Source organism: Neofelis nebulosa, chromosome 8, assembly GCF_028018385.1.
Source record: "Neofelis nebulosa isolate mNeoNeb1 chromosome 8, mNeoNeb1.pri, whole genome shotgun sequence".
NCBI classification, from domain to species: Eukaryota; Metazoa; Chordata; class Mammalia; order Carnivora; family Felidae; genus Neofelis; species Neofelis nebulosa.
The window spans coordinates 5,370,928-5,390,614 of record NC_080789.1 but is presented as its reverse complement, the minus strand read 5'-3'; the positions used below and the strand labels follow the sequence as shown (position 1 = coordinate 5,390,614).

At 57.2% G+C, this 19,687-nt stretch overlaps 1 protein-coding gene across 5 annotated transcripts in view; it reads left to right on the top strand.

The window, feature by feature from the left end:
• Nucleotides 1-811: 811 nt before the first annotated feature.
• PARVB (parvin beta) overlaps nt 812-19,687 on the top strand; it is a 104,205-nt gene continuing 85,329 nt past the window's right edge. For 3 of the 5 annotated variants that reach the window (XM_058741069.1, XM_058741068.1, XM_058741067.1), the window contains exon 1: nt 813-1,011. In XM_058741069.1, coding sequence (XP_058597052.1) covers nt 897-1,011 — 115 coding nt within the window. In that variant the 5' untranslated portion in view covers nt 813-896. Of the gene's footprint in view, nt 1,012-19,687 lie in introns of all 5 variants that reach the window. The other 2 variants (XM_058741066.1, XM_058741065.1) reach the window with 2 other exon arrangements.

The window sequence follows — 19,687 nt, the reverse complement described above, 5'->3', positions numbered from 1 at the left end:
GCCCGGCAAGAAACAGCCTTAACTCTCTGTCCACTTCCCTCCTAAGTCACCTCGGCGCTGGAGCTGGTGCCTCAGACCCCGGTCTTACGCCTTCACCCACTGTCCCGGTGCCAGCAGCGGTCAGGCCTGTGGACCCCAATCCAATCCCGTCATCCCAGTCTGAAAACCCTCTCTCGGCCTCCAGCGCTTACAAGGTCTGCCCTGCCCTCTTCTCCCCTTCTCCCCTCCCTGGAGCCCCCATCCCGTCCCCTCCGGTCCCTCTCCTCCCTCTGCCTGAACACCGACCCCCGTTCCAGGTCAGCCCTGGAACCCTCACCCCTTGGGAAACATCCCGAGCTCCCCTAGGACCGGGGGAGGGGTTCAGGGGGCGCCTATCGGCCAGCGCGGCTTAGGAGTGGGGACAGTTCACAGGGGGTTCCCCCAGCCCCCGGGCCTGGTTCTGGGCAGAAGTTCAACGAGTGAAACGCGGTTCTTTGCCGCACGTCGGCCGCGCTCCCCACCGGAGCCTGGGCGCCGGCACCAGAGCCCTCGGGGGCGCGGGGCTCCAGCGTGTAGGACACAAGGTCGCCGCGAGCCCCGGGGGTGCGGCCCGCGCGGCCCTCGGGAGCCGAGCCCCTTCACTTCTCGGAGGGGGGAGTACGGGCGCGCGGCGCGGGATCGGCCGAGGGCTCAAGGCGGCGACCGCACAGCGGGGACGGCTGTGGCCTCTGCGGCAGCGCGTCCGACCCGGGGGCGGGGGCGGGGGGATGGGGGCGGGGACCGAGGGGGGCGGGGGCGGGCGGCGGGGGCCGCGCCCTCCGGCCCCTCCCCGGGCGAGCGGGCGGCGGCGGCGGCGGCGGCGGCGACCCGGGCGGTTCCCACTCGCGCTGCGCCCGCCGGCGGCCCCCGCGCGGCCCATGTCCTCCGCGCCGCTGCGCTCGCCCCCCCTGCGGCCCCCCAGGATGAAGAAGGACGAGTCGTTCCTGGGCAAGCTCGGCGGCACGCTGGCGAGGAAGAAAAAGGCCAGGGAGGGTGAGTGCGCCGGCCGCGCAGGCGTCCCCGCGCGCCCCGCCCGGGTGGCTCCCCCCCTCCCCCCCACCGCCGGGTCCCCGCGTCCCCGCGTCCCCGCCCCGCCGGGCCCCGCGCACGCGTCTCCGGGCTCTGCCGGGGTCCACGCGTCCCCCGCAGGGGGTGGCTCCCCGGCCCGCGCGCTCCGGTCGCCTGACCCCGCCGGCCCGCGCGGCGCGCCGCCGTGACCTTCGGGAGAGGCCTTGACCCTCGTTCTTCCTTCCTCCCGGGCCCTTTAAACGCCAGCCGGGGGCACTTGGGCGAGCCGGGCCGCCCCCTCCTGCGGCGGGTCGCGGATGGGCGCTCGAGCGGAAGGCGGACGTGGAGCGGGAGGCGCGTTGCCCTGCGGCGCGCACGCCGGCTCGAGTCGCCCTCCACCCGGGCCGCCTGCGGGCCGACCGCACGTAGCCGTGCGCGGTCACCCTCCCTTCGCCGGGCATTTTCTGGCTCGGCCCGGGCCCGGGCGGGGGGGGGGGGGCCGGCGGGGGTTCGGTGCGGGAGCCCCTGCGGGGGACGCCGCCCCCGCCCTGGAGCGGGGAGGAAGGAAGGGGGCCAGAGTGTGCAGAGGCCCCGGGCCGGGGGTGGGGGTGGGGGCGGGGGCTGCGGCCTAGGGGCTCCGGAGCTCCCCTCCCCCTTCTGTGTGCTTCGGCAAATAATCCTAAAAAAACCACCTGCCTTCCCTAACATTTTAAAAGTTTTTGAAAAGAGTTGCCGGGGACTTCACTTCTGCCGGCCTGTGTGTGCTTCAAATGCACTGCTGTTCCCAGGGCCTCTCCGAGGACTTGCATTCCTGAATTTTCCCTTTGTCTGGCGAGGAGATTCCTCCTCTGGGACAGATTCCGGATGGGCCTGGGTGAGCCGCGCTTACAGGGAAGGGAAGAGGCAGCTGTGATAAGGCAGGTGGGGGACCTGGCCTCAGGCAGGTCCTGGAGAAAAAAGGACCTGAGAGTTAGGGGTGTGTCGACTGATCTCCTGAAGCCACCTGGGGCTGACTTAGCCCCTAAAAAGTCTTTTGTTTTTCCAGGTTGATTGTACCTCCTGGGACACATGTACCCCAAGGATGCGTACCCACGGGGACACTAACTCCCTTAATTTCCCCCTGGGACGTGTGTATTCCCAGAGATGCCTGTGTGACACTTTTCCCTCTTGGGGATGCGTTCCCTTCAGGGATTTTGGTGGAGGTGGGGGGTGCACCCTAGCGTCTCCCATCAGGGAAGCTTTTACCGAATTAGATTATTCAGTTCCCGTCGGGGCGGGGGGGAGGACTTTGTCACCTTTTAGTGGCTTCCCCATATTCCTGAACAAATTGGCCACTCCTCTCTCGAGGCTTACAAGTCATACCTCCCAAGTGAGATCATATACACAAGAGTCACCCCTCTGTGTCATTCAGTCTGCCTTGGTGATGTGTGTCCGCACCCACAGTCACGTTGCCCTCAACAAAAGTCATTTCAGGGCCTCAATTGCAGACGTAAGTGACATTTCCTCTCCCAATTTGTTCAGCCTCAGAAGAGACAGCCAAGATTCTTTTTTTTTTTAAATTTTGTTAAGCTTATTTATTTATTTTTTGAGAGAGAGTGAGCAGGAGAGGGGCAGAGAGAGAGAGAGAGAGACAGAGAGAGAGAATCCCAAGCAGGCTCCGCACTGTCAGCACAGAGCCCGATGCGGGGCTCGAACTCACAAACTGTGAGATCATGACCTGAGCCAATATCAAGAGTTGGACGCTTAACAGATTGAGCCACCCAGGCGTCCCCGGCCAAGGTTCTTGCTTTCGTGGAACAGGGAGTCCGTTGTGATAAGTAAACAGACTAGTAGCACTAGAATAGCGTGTGATCTGAAGGAGACGTGGGAAGTGCAGGCCGATAGAGAAGGGCTCAGAACAGGTCATGTTTGGGTTGAGATCAGAAGGAACCAGGGAAAGACAGCTCCCGCAGAATAGCAAGTAAGTGCAGTGTTCTGGGCTGCTGCAGCTTTTTAGGGGTGACATCTACGCTCCCGGAATAGGAAGAACACAGGCCTGGAGTGATGGACTGGTCCCCAGTTCCAAAGTGAAATGCTTCTCATCTTTGCTTTGCTTCTCGTCTTTGCTTTCTCGGAACCAGCGTGCGTCTAGTAAATTGAGGGCCAATCTGGTCTGATGTGAATGCACCAAGAATCCCAGCGGTCAGAGGCATCCTGTGATGAAGAGGGTGGGCAGGGATGCTTGTGGTTTGCTGTGGTTGCTTTTGTGTATGTTAGGCAGGGAGCTCTGCCTCGGTTCTCAAAGGTGGGGTGCCTGGCATACTGGGGGGGGGGTTCCCCCATACAAACCAAAGGCCCAAAACCCGAATTGAGCTCAGACGTAGGCACTGGGGGCGAGGCTGGGCCTAGAAGGGCTTATTGGCTTCCGACTGGTCTTCTGGGAAGTGGACCACACGGATGCAGAGACTGGAAAACGAGGTCCTGAGTAATTGGGGGTTGCCAGGACTCTAGGAGGCCAGTGGCTTGGCCATGTGCCCTCCCGATCTCTGTGCTGTTCATGCAGCTCTTGAGCTGGGGCGGGACCTGGCCCGGACTTCGGGCCCCTGCGGGATGGCACTCATTTGCCTACCCTGGCACCATCAGGAAGAGGGTGGGTGCTTAGAGATTGTCAGGCACTGACAGGTGTATGGTGGGTTTCATTTTCCTTTTTGTTACAAAGTTGGCGGTGATTTCAGGAGCGTGGGTGGTGACGCATCCCCTATTGGGGCGGGGGTGAAGATTCTGGAGGTTAGAGATGTGGGGAGCCTGTAGGCACTGCCCACTCCCCACCAGATTGGCAGAGGTTGTGGTTGTGACAAGGCACAGAGAGACACATTGGGGTGAACGTCCTGTCTTCTGCAGGACGAGATCATTTTAGGAAATGCGTTGTTCTGGGGTTCGGAGGAGCCGGTACAGGAAGTGCCCATGGATGAATTCACGGCGTGATTAAGGCTGATGTTCTCCGGGAGGGAACCACATCGTGTCACGTGGTGGCCCGGTTTAGAAAACAGAACTGTGACTAACTGTGGACATCGGAAAGTGTGGGAAGGAACCCTTGAAAAACCCCAGAGCTCCCCGTAGAAGGCCCGGAGACTTTCGGGAGCAACTTATTAGAAGCTGCTTTGGTTTCACTGGAGCTGGGCAGAGCAGGTGCGGGGGAAAGACTGCCCACGCCAGGTCCCCCTGGTGACCACGGATGAAAGACCCTGGAGGTCCAGTGGGCCACGAGGTGGGGCCAGGGGACACTCCAGGGACCGCAGCTGCCTTGTTAAGTCTTTAGAGGCGAGCAGCCAGCTCTGGGGCCAGGATGGCCCTGGATGGAAGGGGCCGAATGGAAGGCCCAGACACCTGTCCCTCCTTTCAGAGGAAAGAAAGCATTTAGGAAGTTCTTACTGTCTTTTTTTTTTTTTTTTTTTTTTTTTTTGTAAATGTACTTTCTTTTCTTTTCTTTTCTTTTAACATTTTAATTTAATTTTGAGAGACAGAGCATGGGCAGGGGAGGAACAGAGAGAGAAGGAGACACAGAATCTGAAACAGGCTCCAGGCTCTGAGCTGTCAGCACAGAGCCCGACGCGGGGCTTGAACCCACGAACCGCGAGATCATGACCTGAGCCGAAGTCGGACGCTCAACCGACTGAGCCACCCAGGTGCCCCATGTAAATGTACTTCCTTAGAGCAGCCAGGTTCTTGTTCCCTGATGACTTCTATGCGGAATGTGCTGGTTGGTGAGGTGTCTGTTCAGATCTTGGGCTCTTTTTTAATCGAGTTGTTTGATTTCTTACTCTCGGATGCTAAGAGCTCCTTGTGTGTTTCAGATGCACAGGAGCCTTTTGTAGATATTTTCTCCTAGTCTGGGGCTCGTCTTCTGCTTCTTCCTGCTGGCATTTGATGCAGAAACATCGATCAATGAGCAAGATACTGATGGAGACCTCCCGCAGGATCTAAATCTAAAGGGACCATGAGGTGGCTGTGACCTTGAACTGAAGGTTGAAAGTAGTAAGCTTCTTAAGTAACTTCCAGGAGAAAATCTCTACACCACGCATCTTACTTTTTTTTTTTTTTTTCAAATGTTTATTTTTGAGACAGAGAGAGACAGAGCATGAGCTGGGGAGGGCCAGAGAGAGAGGGAGACACAGCATCCGAGGCAGGCTCCAGGCTCTGAGCTGTCGGCACCTGGTTCGAACCCACGAACCTTGAGATCATGACCTGAGCTGAAGTTGGATGCTTAACCAACTGAGCCACCCAGGCGCCCCTCTACACCTCCCATCTCAAGCCCTGTCTTTTACGGAGCGATCAGCCGTGTTGATTCGGCGTAGACCCCAGCACAACCCGCTCACACATTGCTCTATAATAAGAACACCGGGATAAAGATGCTGTGTAATTTAGCCCTGCGAGGTAGGAATTTTTAACTCACTGCAAGTTCTACGCGGGGCAGGAATTTCCCCCTCGTTTTATAGCTGAGAAAACAGAACCTTGCCCAGTAGCCACTTCACCATGGGTTTAGTGGTTCTGGGGGTGCCTCTGCCCCCAGGGGACGCTGGCATTGTCTGGGGACATGTTGGGTGGTCACGACTGGGGCTGGGGGTGCTACTGGCATCTAGGGGATGCGGGCCAGGAATGCTGTGCACATCCTACAACCCACAGGACAGACAGCTTGTGCTGTAACAGCACATAGCAGTGAATTATTGGCCCCAGATGTCCGGTCAGAGTGCCAACGTGGATGACCCGGATGTTTGTTTCTGGAGGTGTCTCGAGAAGTCCAAGAGAGGGCTGAGTAGTCCCAGCTGGTGGGGAAGCAACTCTGGGCTCAGCCCCTGGAGTCGAGAAGCCCCTGCAGCTCCGCCGTGAACCTGCCTGGCCTGGGGCTCAGTATCTGGGGCTCTCTGCTCAGTTTCCTGAGGGGGAGAATCCGCCTGGCCTACTTGGGCCCAGGCACCAGTCGCAGGGTCCTGGTGAGCGGGGTCCTGTTGGGGGGCAGGTTCCCAGAGTGTGCAAGATGGGAGAGCGCTCCTGCCCAGAAGAAACGAACTTTCAAACTTTCCTGAAGGTTCAGAGGATGTGCAGCCAGACCCCCTCCCTCCCCCCCAGAAGGGGGAGGGGGACGTCCTCCCCTTCCAGGACAGCAGAGGGAGGAGGTGGCCCTGACTTCTAGGGCCTAAGGGCACAGGTGGAGGAGTCTTGACGGGCGCTCACCTGGCAGGCTGGGAGCTGGTGATGGGGCAGTGATGGCCGCAGGCCTGTCCTCGGGAGCTGGCGATTGAGACCTTTGGGGGACACACAACCCGTTCCAGCTGGAGGAAATGGTCCCCCTGATGGCATGCAAAAGAAGGCTGGGAATTAGCCAGGAGTGGGTGGGTGTGCGGGGCTTCCCGCCAGGGGCCCTGGAGGAGACCCCGGCTCGTCCCCGGCTTTTGGGGAAATGTAGGCAGTTCACGGTGGCTGGGCTGTGGTGTGGCATGTGGGTCGCGGTCAGCCGCAATCCGTGTTACTTTAGAAGGTCTAGTGGCCACCGTGCGCACAGGCACAGGTGGACTTCCCCCAGGCGGAGCGGTGGGTGGGGAAGAATCTGGATTCCCAGACAGTGAGGACAGAGCAGCTGCAGAAGTCGTGGCCCAGAGGCCGCTGTAAGAATGAAGACGTTTTGCGTGAAAACATCAGATGAGGCCGCGTATGAGGCCGCGTTCTCCGCCTCGTCCCCAGCTCCCAGTGCGTGCAGGGCTGACACACCCGGGTTGCCACTGGAGTGGTAGTTTGTAGCCCATTCAAGACATTTTGCAAACTTTGAAGTGATTTCTACATGCTGTTTTATAGCAGAGCTTAACAGCCCATTGATTGACTTTTATGTTTTTATCTTTTATTTTTTTTATTATTTAAAAAAAATTTTTTTTTTAACGTTTATTTATTTTTGAGACACAGAGAGACAGAGCATGAACGGGGGAGGGGCAGAGAGAGGGGGAGACACAGAATCGGAAGCAGGCTCCAGGATCTGAGCCATCAGCCCAGAGCCCGACGCGGGGCTGGAACTCACGGACCGCGAGATGGTGACCTGGGCTGAAGTCGGATGCCCAACCGACTGAGCCACCCAGGCGCCCCTATTTTTAATCTTTTAAAGTTTATTTATTTTGAGAGAGGAGAGAGCGAGAATCCCAAGCAGGCTTTGCACTGTCAGCACACGGCCCTACATGCGGCTCAAATTCACGAACCGTGACCTCATGACCTGAGCTGAAATCAGGAGTCAGATGCTTAACTGACTGAGCCACTGGGCGTCCCTGATTTACCTTTAAAAATAAAAACGGAATGGTGTCAACATAGAGGGAAAGAATTTGTAATGAGCTTCGTGTCTTTGGCCTGGGAGATAGGACTCTTAGAATTCCTTGCGTTTCCAGGCACGCGCATGATCACTTTGCCGATCTGCAGGACCCTTTGAACATGAACTGCAGATCATGTTTTAGGTCAGTGGGACTCCTAACCTGTGAGAAGGGAATGAGACCATGGAGGCATGTAAGTAGGTGAGGACCGGGGCCAGGCACATGGTGGGTTCTAGAATAGTCTACGGTACGAGGAGCCAGTGTCGGGCCCACGAGGTTCTCTGAAGAACCCCGCACCCTTTTCTCCAAACGCAAATGCCTCTTCTTTGAGCCACTTCTGTTCATGGGCGGTGCGGAGGGGCAGCTCCGGTCGGAGAGGAAATGCACTGTCTGTTCATCTGTGACTCTGTTCAGCTCCTGGATTGCGACAGATTCCTTGGGGAGGTGGGGTAGAAATCACTGGAAACCGCTGTGCTGTTTTTCCTCTCTCTGGCCCAGAGGAAGTGGCTTTCAGGGAGCTTTTGGTGTGGCTTTGTAGTTTCCTTTGATTATTATCCTGATGGCGATCTTCAAGCCCAGCATTTCTCCTCGTTTGTTTCCCCAGGTCATGGGGGTGGGGAGCGGGCCGGGGGAGGGGTGGTTTTTACAAGAGAAACACACGTAGGCATGTCAACTTGTACCAAACTGGGCTCTTTTTCTTGGTGGCCCGCTAACATCTCTTGGAAATCCTTGCTCCGGTGAGAAAGGGAAGCTGCCTGGGAGCCCAGAGCGGTGACTTTGATGCTCCTTACCTTTCTGTGCAGAGACGGCCTCTTTAGGAACAGCTAACTCTGGGTGGTTCTCTTAGCATCCTGGTCCCACCTGCCGGGCCCCAGAAGCATCAGTCGCCTTGGCAACCCCACACTCATCAGAGGAGCTCTGCTCTGAATGCCTGTCTTAACTCCCCGGAATTAATATTTATCGCACACCCTGAACTTGCTTTATCATCGTGCTCCCTGTCCGGTCGTCAGAATAATGAAGGGATGTTTATAAGACGTGAGTGGGTACGTGCTTGCTGGGAGTGGTTTTTAAGTGCTCCGTGTGATCGATCCCCGCCCCCCCCACCCCCGCTGTGGTTGGCAAAGGCCAGGCAGGTACCTTTACCCAGCCGTCTCTTGGTTTCCAAATAGCCGGTTCCGTCACATAAAAGATGTACCCTAAGGAAGCAGGTTTCCTCTCTGACATCAGCTCTCGCTTTATGTAGGTTTCAGATGCAAAACCGCCTTACTTCCTAGCGAGTCTGTTTGCTGTTTATTATGTTACGCAGGGGCTGAAACAACAGATTAGGAGGCTTAGGAGTGCGCCGTAAATATGTTGGCCTGGTGGCGTTAATCTGCTTGTCTGTACTAATTGCTGTTGGGGTGAAGAGAGCATCGTATGGAACGCGCTCAAGTCGAGAATTTTTGGCGGCTCTCGCGTCCTAGCGACCCCGCTTTCTGGTTGTCACCGAGAACGGAGTGAGCAGGCCTGGGAGGCGCGGGATCGGCTCCGCCAAGCCGGTGGGGGGGGTCCTTTACTTTTCTCCCGACTCGGACTGCGGGGCCGTGGGAACCCCCTCGAGGCTCCGGGTTCAAGCTCCGGAGGGGGGAGTGCGGGGGAGATAGCACTCCGCGGTTCCCAGCTGGCTCGTCTCGGCTGTTCCTCAGGAGCGCAGTGTGTTCCAGGGGGAGGCCGAGGGCGGTGGAGGAGCCAGGTCTGGGCTTTGCACCCTTGCCGCGTGCGTCTGCTGCTTCACCCCTGAGCCTCTGTCCTGGCGGGGCCACGCGGAGCCCGGTGGCACTGGCCCTTGGGCCATGCGTCTGAGGATAACAGGCGGGCGGAGGTGAAGTCTTATGAGCTCCTGGGGGCCTGCCCAGGCCGTGGTCCTTGAGGACGATGTTGGCAAGCGAGGGCACTGACACGGACACCAGAGCCCCTTAGGGGCCGGGCAGGGGCGGCGTGACGGCTGCCTCTTGAGAGCAGACACCGCTGCTTTTCTAACGACTGCTTGCTCCTGGGTTAAGGAGGGTTCTGGAGCAGCTAGTTGGCTCTTGGTAACAAAGGCACGTGAATCCTTTAAAAAATACGCGTTTGAGGGGTGCTGGTAGTCGACCTTGTCTCCTGGCCCGCCGTGACCAGGAAGCGCAGCGCACGCGCCCTTGAAGGGTATGACTGCGGAGAAGTGGCAACTTCCTCGCTTTACTGAGCAGCTGGTGAAGGGAGGTCAGCTGGGACCCTGGGAAGGGCGGTCAGCTCAGGTGCGCGTCGTCCGCCTGGGTCTCCGATGGGGCTTCCTTGCCAGCTTAGAGAACTGAACAGTAGGCAAACTCTACGTGGTTTTATGCTTTCGTGTTCGTAGTCGAAAGTAAACGGGTTCGAGCTTAGGCATTTTGAAAGGACCGCTCTTGGTTGGGGGTCTTCGAGCCTTTGCTCGTTAGCCAGAATCCGTCCCGAATGTGGGTTGCCCCAAGTAAGGCTGTCTTAATCTGCCTGTTTTTTTTTTTTAATTTAAACAAGTTTTTAAATTTTTCAAAAAATTTTTTGAGAGAGAGGGAAGAAGCAGGGGAGGGGCAGAGGCAGAATCCCAAGCAGGCTCCACGCTGTCCGCACAGAGCCCGACGCGGGGCTCAAACCCACGAACCGTGAGATCATGACCTGAGCCGAAGTCAAGAGTTGGACGCTTAACCGCCCGAGCCACCCAGGCGCTCCACGCCTGTTGTTCTAAAAACTTACACACTTCTGTACTTTCATTCGAAAAACCGTAATTCCAAAGGATCTAGGCTTTGCTCTAATAGTAAGTTATTAAGGAGAGAACAGACGTTGCCTGACTCCTGGGGCTCGCTCAGAGCTTGCTTGAACCCAGCAGTCCAGGAAGCAGCTGCCGGTTCCATGGAACCGGCGGCTGCTCTCAGTGTTTGCTCCCCTCTTCCCCCCACCACGGAGCCTGCCAGAACCATGCAGGTGCTTCTTTGTGGACAGAGCATCCTCGCAGCAGGCTGGGGAGAGGGGGACGCCGCGCTGGGTGCAGATGGAATTTAAGGGAGCTCCTTCCCAAAGCCTCATTTGAAGCGTCTTTATCCCTCTCTTTTTTTTTTCTTATTTTGAAAATGAATACTGTTTTTCAAAGTAAGACCTGAACGCATCCGTACCTGATGCTGATCCATACCTGATCCATACACAAGCTCGATAGAAGATCATCAGGGAAGACGTGAGGGAAAACGATTAAAAGAAGAACTAAACAGGAAGAAAAGCCAGAGTGGGGTCTCCCGCAGCCGCAGCCACAGCCACGGCTAAGCCTTGTTGGGCTCTTGTCACGTTCTGGGCATCACCCCGTCTGTGGCTCACACGAAGCGGGGAAGTGGGTGCTATGTGCTTATTCTCAGTTTGCAGATGAGCGGACGGGGGCTGGGGGAAGCGAGGTCCCTTGCAGAGGTCATGCCCCCAGCCGGGGAGATTAAAACCCCAGCAGCCTGGCTTATAAGTGGGCCAGCCTTGCAACCTGGAGAAGTGATTCAAATGTGGATAATTTTCCCAGCTGGCTCACAGTAAAGCCGCTTTCTTCTCTGGCATTTGAGATGCACTCAGCCACGGTGGCAGGAAGGTGCTCCAGAGGAGACAAATGACATCCATTCTGTGCCGAATGGACTCACTGGCATTTATAGAAAGAAGACAGACCCCCGGCGGCTACAGTCCAGAGCCTTGCTGACTCTGTGTTTTCTGCCCTGCAATCGGCCAGCCCCCGCCCCGCCCTCCCCCTGCTCCCCCCCCATTCTTCCCTGGCTGGGGGCCCCTTACAAATGCTGTCCCTCTGCCCCTCCGTGTCACTGGTGCCTCCAGCAGGTTGGGGCCCCTCTCTGCCCCCTTGAATGTTCCTGCCAGAGTTGCTGGCCCAGCGCCCACCTCCCTCCCCCCTGGCCTGAATCCTAGGCCTCCTGCGTCCTCTCGGAAGATAATGATAAGAAGTGACCTTCTGTCACTCACCCTGTGGTCTTTGTGTATTTGCCCAGTAAGCAGGAAGCAATCAATCCATGTGGCAGTTTAGGGCCACGCATCTTGGAGCCCAGCTTCCAGGGTTTGAACCGAGTCCCGCGGCACTCTGGGGCCTCGACCTGGGGACGGGTACTTCCCAGTCCTGAGCCTCGGTTTCCTCTTCTGCAGAGAGTACTTACCTCTAGGGTTGTTGGGGAATTAAATGGGTTATTAAATGATGTAATTTGAACTGGGCCCAGTGAAGCCATAGAGTGGGAGAAAATACTCCTAGGGTTCTGGTGCCGGTTCCCCTCCCATCACCCACTGTGGTGCCGACAGAAATTCTGATGTGGGGGTTCTTCTCCCCAGCACTGCTAAGCAGTTCTCTGACACCAGCCCGGTGTCCTGTAATTCAGCCCGATTCTGACACTCTCTCCAAGGACAGGGCTCAGCCCCACACGTCTGCCCCAGCCCTCCAGATGCCGGGCACAAGTCTGGGCCCTCATCCGTGCTTCTGACCCGTGGTGACAAATCAGAGGTTCCCATGACCCCTCCTTGGGTGCCCTTGATTTGCTACCACGGCTCGCAGAGCTCAGAGAAATGTTCTACTCGCCAGATCGCTGGCTTGCATGCAAGGGTCACTCAGAAGTGACCTCCTCGCACGGAGGAGATGCACAGGGGGCCGTGGGGGTGGGTGGGTGCCAGTGTCGTGCACGCGCACGCGCTCACCAGCCCGGGAGCTTTCCCAGCCCAGTCCTCTTGGGTTTCTACGGAGGCTTTATTGGCCATCGGTGACGGAAGTCCCATCTGTAGCCCCAGAGGGCCGTGTCGGGGTGGGGGAGGCTGAAGGAGCCAGCTCTCTAATCTCCTGGTTGGCTCCCCCTGGCAACCAGCCCTTTCCTTGGGTGACTGTCTCTGTCATCACGTAGGAAGTTGCTAGGGTTTTAGAAGCCCTGAGCCAGGGAAGACCTTGCCGGAGGACCAAACAGATCTGTTTCTGTTTGGGAATTAACACAATTGCCCAAGCACCCAGCTGATAAAGGACTGCTGTCCATGATCTGTAAAGAACTCCTACGACTTGATAATAAAGAAAAACGCAATAAAAGGGTAGATAAAAGGTCTGGACAGACACTCCACCAAAGATGTACGAATGGCCAATGTGCATCTGGAGAAGCATCATTAGACATCCAGGAAATGAACCAGATACGGTCCACACCCACCGGAACAGCTGAAATGGTCAGCCGAGACTTGGTGGGGATGAGGGACGAACTCTTTGTGCCCTGTGGGGGGGCAGGGGGCGGTAGGATGGTTCAGTCACCTAGGAAGTTAGTTGGGTAGTTTCTAAATTTAAAAAAAAAAAAAATTTTTTTTTTACATTTATTTATTTTTGAGAGACGAAGTCATACAGGGTGTGAGCGGGGAGGGGCAGAGAGAGAAGGAGACACAGAATGCGAAGCGGGCTCCAGGCTCCGAGCCGTCAGCACAGAGCCCGACGTGGGGCTAGAACCCGCGAACCATGAGATCATGACCTGAGCCAAAGTCGGACGCTTAACTGACCGAGCCACCCAGGCGCCTCTTGAAAACGTTACTAATACAATATTGGGGGGAGCTGCCTGGGCTAGGCGTGTAGCGAGCCCTCCACGGGTGATAGCTGTCACGTGACCACTGCCTCCAGACCCTACTTTGCCCATCACATAGAGAAGATGGGTGAAGAGAAGACCAGGGGACCCGCAGTGGCAAATGGGCGGAAATAATAAAACAGAATGAGATCATCATGACGCGTTTGGATGGTTACTTCCGTTTAAGAACACTTAGGAGACAGAATGTCGGCGAAGGGCCGGCCGGGAGCTCGTCAGTTGTCGTTTCTGCCTGTCGCCTGATCAGGTGCGGGCTGCAGGCGTTTGCAGCGACGGGGCGGGAGACACGGTGCCCCGAGAGCTGTCATCTTCAAACATCCCGCACTGCTGCTGCTTCTGAGAATGTCTGCACTTTGTTAGGGGAAGAGAGTGTTTTAGTTAAGTCTGACTAGAAAACATATTATTAGTATAATGAGATTTTAATGATTTGAAATTTTGTTGGAGCAGCACGCGGAATTTCAACCTTATCGTGTGCAGCTGGGCTCAGCTTTTGTTTAATTTTTTGCTTGGGCCTCCTTGCAAGGACACGTTTCTACAATTATTATTTAGTTTTTCTTTCTTAGAGCCCTGCTGGTAGGCTGATCCTAATTTTCTTGCTTAGAAGATCTCTTGGGGGGGGGGGAAATACTCTTTTTTGTACACATTTAGCTGGCTTGATCACTTCCAGGGTGTGAGTGTTGTCACTGAAGGAGATGTAGGTTTGTTTGAGATTTATGTGGAGGCTCTGCTGATTGTTCAGAATTGCCACAAAGCGGAAACGGCCCCGGATGCCCTTCTGCAGATGGTTGGATGAACACGATGTGGTCTAGCCAGACAAGGGAATACTATTCGGCAGTGAAACGCATGAAGTACCAATGCGTTCCGCAACTTGGGGACGGGATACTCAGCGACAGAAGCCAGACCAAAGGCCACAGGTTGTGTGAGTCCGTAGTTGCGAAATGTACGGGACAGGCAAATCCACAGAGATGGAGTAAGAGATTCGTGTTTGCGACAGGCTTGGGAGGATGGGGAGTTCCTGGCAGTGCGGGTACAGGGTTTCTTTCTGGGGTGATGAGAACGTTCCTGACCCAACTGTGGTGAGGGCTGTAGAAGGGGTGAATATCCTCAAACTCACTGAATCGCGCACTTGACACGGGTGAATTGCACGGAGTGTGAATTCTTTGTCAGCAAAGCAGTTAGGAAAACAGCGCTTGGGCTGAGAGCTGAAGCCTGAGCTTGTCAGTTTCTCTCCCGCCGTAAGTCAGTGTCTTTGCGTTTCCAAAGTGGGCTCTTTAACCTTGGGGTGAGGATGGGCGGTCCGGTCGGCCGTGGGTTGGTGGAGTCTTCGTCCTCATTTTCCTGTCCCCGGTCCCTGACTGTTTTGGTGGCAGCTGTCCCCCACCGAGGGGCTGCTGCTTGCTCAGATGGTCTCATCCGATCACCACTGCGATGCGTTGAGGCGGGTCTGATGCTGTCCTCGTTGGGGAAGAGAGAATGGGGACCCCCATCGGTTGTGTGTGCAGTTTTGCTGACCTTGTGTGCTTCGGGAGGGAGACTTTGATGAGGTTCCTATGGGGCTGACAAATGGTCAGAAGGTCCGAGCTGGGACAGGTGTCTGTGAAACTTTAATTTGACCTTGCCCCCGTGGTAAGAAAGGCATTTTACGCAGAAGCACCAGTTCAAACCTACATTTATTCATAGCCACGGACTCCTGTCTTCCTGTAAGTGAAGCACGTTGGCCTTTTCTATTCGATTCTGTTTCATTTCATTAGAGAAACGTGCTGGTCACACTGAGCTGATTGACGACCCTCTGGGTCAAGATGATGGTTTCAGTATGTTGCTCTGAGAGATGTAAGGAGGGAAATGAGTCAGTGGATGTTATGGGGCCCAAGGAATTTAATCTTTATTTATTTTTGAGAGAGAGAGAGAGAGAGAGAGAGGGAGAGAGAGAGAGAGAGAGAGAGAGAGCGCGCGAGCGCAACAGCAGGGGAGGGGCAGAGAGAGAGGGAGACACAGAATCCGAAGCAGGCTCCAGGCTCCGAGCTGTCGGCACAGAGCCCGACGCGGGGCTTGAACTCATGAACCGTGAGATCATGACCTGAACCCAAGTCAGACAGCCCCTCAGGCGCCCCAAGGGGCCCAAGGCATTTGAGGACTATTGTTGTTGGGCCTGGTGTCAGATGCTCAGGCCTGGCTTCTCAAACTTTCAGTTGTTCCCTGTCATTCATTATCCTTTGGCCTCCCAGGCAGGTGGTCACTCCTCTATGCATGTGAGCCCCCCTGAGACCAGGGGCGGGCTGGGGGTGCAGTGGCCCGCCCTGATGCTGGCCCAGCGCTCACGGCCCCTCGCTCTTGCTGTCCACTCTTTATTCCCCACGATCTTGGCCCCCTTGCTCAAAGTCAGTTGACCATCCGTGTGTGGGTTTATTTCTGGGCCGTCCCTGCCGTTTCATTGGCCGGTACGTCTGTCCTATGCCAGTCCCACACTGACCTGGTTACCGCGGCGTCGCGGTAAATTTCTTCCACTCTGTCCTTCGTTTTCGACATTGTCTTGGCGAGCTGCAGTCCCTGAAGATTCCCCATGGATCTGGGGGCGGGTTTTCCTATTTCTGTAGAAGCCGCCACGGGGATTTTGTAGGGATTGCGTAGAAGTTGAAGATCGCTTGGGGTAGTATCATCATCGTAACAACGTTAAGCCTTCTCATCCCCGAACGCGGATGTCTATCCATTTGTTTAGGTTTTCTTTAAGCTGCCTTAGCAGGTGTTTTGCGGTTCTCGCTGTGCAGGGCTTTTTGCCTCCTTGGTTAGGCTTATCCCAGGGAGGTTTATCCCTTTGGATGCCACGTACGTGGAAGATTTCCATGCCCGGGATTAACCGGGTGTCTAGGCTTCAGCCCTGGTTCCTGGCCAGCAGGGACCTTCTGAGTGGCCCACGTGCTGTTTCTGGCCCCGTCTTGCTGGTGTCTCACTCTGAACCCAGAGGGGAGGTCGAGGCCCTGCCGGCGGGGGTGGGAGGGGGCTGGCTGCAGGGGGGATGAGCTCCTGGCCCCGGAGGCGGAATAAGCCGGCGGCTCCCAGGTGTCCACCTGGCAGGTCTGATAGAGGCCAGGCCCGGGCACAGGGGCCGGTGCATTTGACCGTCATTGAGCTGCATCGCAGCCTGTCTTGGTCACATGTTATCTCCCTATGCAGCCCCCCTTGGACTCACCCGATTAACGGAGGTGCAGAGGGGTGTTCGTTGCTCTGATAGCGTCAGCCGGGGTGTCGTGTTAACCACAGAAGGTGCTGCAGAAGCCTCGGTGACATCACGGGGGTTTGTCCCGGTTCGTTGTGGGCAGTGTGGAGGGTGCGGCGGGGGCTTGGAGGATGAGGTCAGAGTCTGCCGACTGGAGCCTCAGGGCCCTTATCAGTGAGGCTGGGAACGGCAGCCTGATGATCTCTGATGGCTTTGACGATTAAGCGAAGTCACGCAGGCGGAGGTTAAGCACAGAGCCCAGCTGCAGGGAGGCCCGGGGCCCCAGTGTCCTGTCTTCCTCCTCAGCTGGGAGCACACCCGCAGCGCTGCATGCTTTTCGTGCCTCCGTCCTCACCGCAGGGTGCTGTTGGGACCCATTTCGCAGATGAGGAACATCAAGGAGGGAGACGAGAGTTTGAACGCTCTGGCCTGGGGCCCGGCGCCTTGGACTTGGGGAGCTGGGAGCCACACCGAGCCTGTGCCCCCGGCCACCGGGCTGTACCCCGCCTTGTTGCCCTGCTTGCATCACCATCACCCTCCGCCTCAGTTTCCTCGTCTGTAAAATGGGCATGAGGAAGGCCTTCCTAAAAGACTCGTGGGGAGGTTTCCCTCCAGACGATGCCTGGGACCCACGGCAGAAGTGCAGGGACGTATTCAGGGGCCCTCAAAGCCACCCCAGGACACGGGGATAAAGACATTTGCGGGAGTAGAGCCTTGAGACCTGTGTTCCTCCAGCTGCCTTTATTCACTCGCTCACTGGCTTCTTTGTTCCTTCAGAAGGCGTCGCTGGGGTGGGCATTGGGGGTAGAGCCTGGCCCGTGGCCAGCGAAAAGGCATGCCTTTCTGCAGAACAGGGGGGGGCAGATGAGACCCTCCAGGCCTGCCCCGGGGAGGAGGGACCTTAAGGCATGTGGTGGGGGCCAGCCCTGCCCGGGGGCCGGGAGGGCTCCCCTTAGAGGTGGCTTTTGAGCTCATGCTGGAGGGTGAGCGGGTTTAGCACATAGGGTGTCTACAGCCAGAGGGAACAGCCTTCGGGAAGCTGAGGGGGTGAGTCGCATCCCCCCCCCCCATTCCTGTGCTGTGAACCCAACCCCCCAGCCCCCAGTACCTCCGAGAGCGACCTTATCTAGAGGGAGGGTCTTTGGGGAGGTCCCTGATCCAATGTGCATAGTGTCCTTATAAAAAGGGGGAAATCAGGACATAGACACAATACCTTGATCCTGGGCATCCAGCCTCCAGAGTGGGGACAGAGTAGGGAGAGCGTAAGGTCCTATGTTTACATCCCCGGGGCTGTGGCCCTTAGTTACTGCAGCCCCAGGACACAAATACAGCCTGTGTGGCTGGAATGCAGGGGACAGCGGGCAGGAGTGTGTAAGGTGAGGCGGGGGGGCCATGCAGAGGCTGGCTCAGGCCCCTGTCTGGTCGTGACCACCAGTGACACAGGTGACACTGTCCTTTCGGGTGAAGGATCAACATCAGGGCTGGCCACAGCCACAGGGAGGCCTGGCTCCTTTGTCCGCTGCCTCTTTCAAGGTGTGTTTATTTAAAACAATTTTTTTTGTTTGTTTAATGCTTACTTATTTTTGAGAGAGAAACAACACAAGCAGGGGAGGGGCAGAGAGAGAGGGAGACACAGAATCCGAAGCAGGCTGCAGGCTCCGAGCTGTCTGCACACAGCTGGACGCGGGGCTCGAACTCACGCGAGATCACGCGAGATCACGCGAGATCACGACCTGAGCCGAAGTCGGACGCTTAACCCACTGAGCCACCCAGGCGCCCCTAAGTGTGCTTATTTTTATTTTTATTTTTATTTTTATTTATTTATTTTTAAAAAAAATTTTTTTTTCAACGTTTTTTATTTATTTTTGGGACAGAGAGAGACAGAGCATGAACGGGGGAGGGGCAGAGAGAGAGGGAGACACAGAATCGGAAACAGGCTCCAGGCTCCGAGCCATCGGCCCAGAGCCTGACGCGGGGCTCGAACTCACGGACCGCGAGATCGTGACCTGGCGGAAGTCGGACGCTTAACCGACTGCGCCACCCAGGCGCCCCTAAGTGTGCTTATTTTTAAAGAGGGGCCCTGGCAGAGGAGACCCACTATCCAGCTGGGCAGGAGGGAGACAGAGCTGTTAATTTGGGGGAGGGGGCGTTCAGTCCTGGGGGGGGGGGGTCACAGTTTGGGGCAGAGTGTGGCCCTGGTCAGGGACATCTGTCTCTCAGTGGGCACTCGGATCCCTTCCTGCCCCAGAGACGTTGCCAAAAACCCATCAACAATAAACAACAGTCCCTCCCCTCCCCCAGGATAAAGACCAGGGCCCCAGGGGGCCTTGCACTTGAATGAGGTGAGCCTAAACAGAATCCTCATCACTGCTTCCGTGTGGAGAGAAGGTCCCCCCTCGCTCGCGGAGCCGCAGGATTGTTCAGGTGGTCAGTGACAGAGATCCGGCTTGCAGTATTTCGGGCAAGAAGGTTTGTCTTACGTACGCAAGCCTAGAAAGGCAGAGGAGCGGCCTCAAAGGGCCTGACTCAGGGATGGGACCCCCGCCGTGACCCTGCCCTGCATGTGTGGCTCACGTGCCTACAGCATCGCAGGGGTGGGGGTGGAGGGCCCTGCCTCCCCTCCCCCTCCCCCGGGCCACCAGGTCGGCCCCTGGTGTCCTATCCCGAGGCCTGATCACCTGTGCACTCCCACCCCCTGGTGTCCTATCCCGAGGCCGGGTCACCCGTGCACCCTCCTGTGTCGAGCTGTGCTGACATCAGCCCCACCACCGAGATCTTGTGGCCACGTGGCCCTGGGAGCTGGCTGCAAGCCCGGGTCCCTGGCCCCCTGGCTGTGCTCAGGGCTGGGCCGCCTTCCCAGAGAAATGAAACGTAAGCAGAGTCTCCTTGTCAGGAAACGGAGGCCCCGAGAGGGGGTGGGAAGCCGGGTCTCTTGCCGAGCGGCCTTCTCCCCGAAGCCGGCAGGCTTCTGTGTGTCGCTGTCAGAACGGACGACCCCGTCCACGAGCCAGGGCGCTCTTTTCCTCCCCCCTTTGCCCGTTGAGCCACCGGACGAGGACCTTAGCTCCCCGCCTCGGGGTGAGCTGCAGCCTGATGGATCTGGGGGTGGTTCCGGACCTCTCCGCCGGTGCGCGAACTGGTGTCCTCCAGGTGACAGCGGGAGCAGAGGACTCACGCGGTGCCGCTGGCGCTCCGAGCTCCGTTAGGTTTCTCCGAGGCATCGTCCCCACGGCTGCCCAGGCCCCACTGATTGGTTTCGATTTTCCTCTGTGTTGGAGCGATCCAGTTTGAAGCACGACTTCTGAGCGCCTTGCGAGAGCTCTAGGGGCTGCGGTAGCCCTGGAGGTGCCAGCCGGAAATCCAGCTTGAATTGGTACCTCGTTGCTCTGAAAGGCGGGGGCCCCCTGTCTGCCCACGACGTGGGCTCAGCCACCCGGAACGTGACGCGAGTGCATTTTGGGGCACCGGCCGCGCAGGCCTCGGCCTCTGTGCGTCCC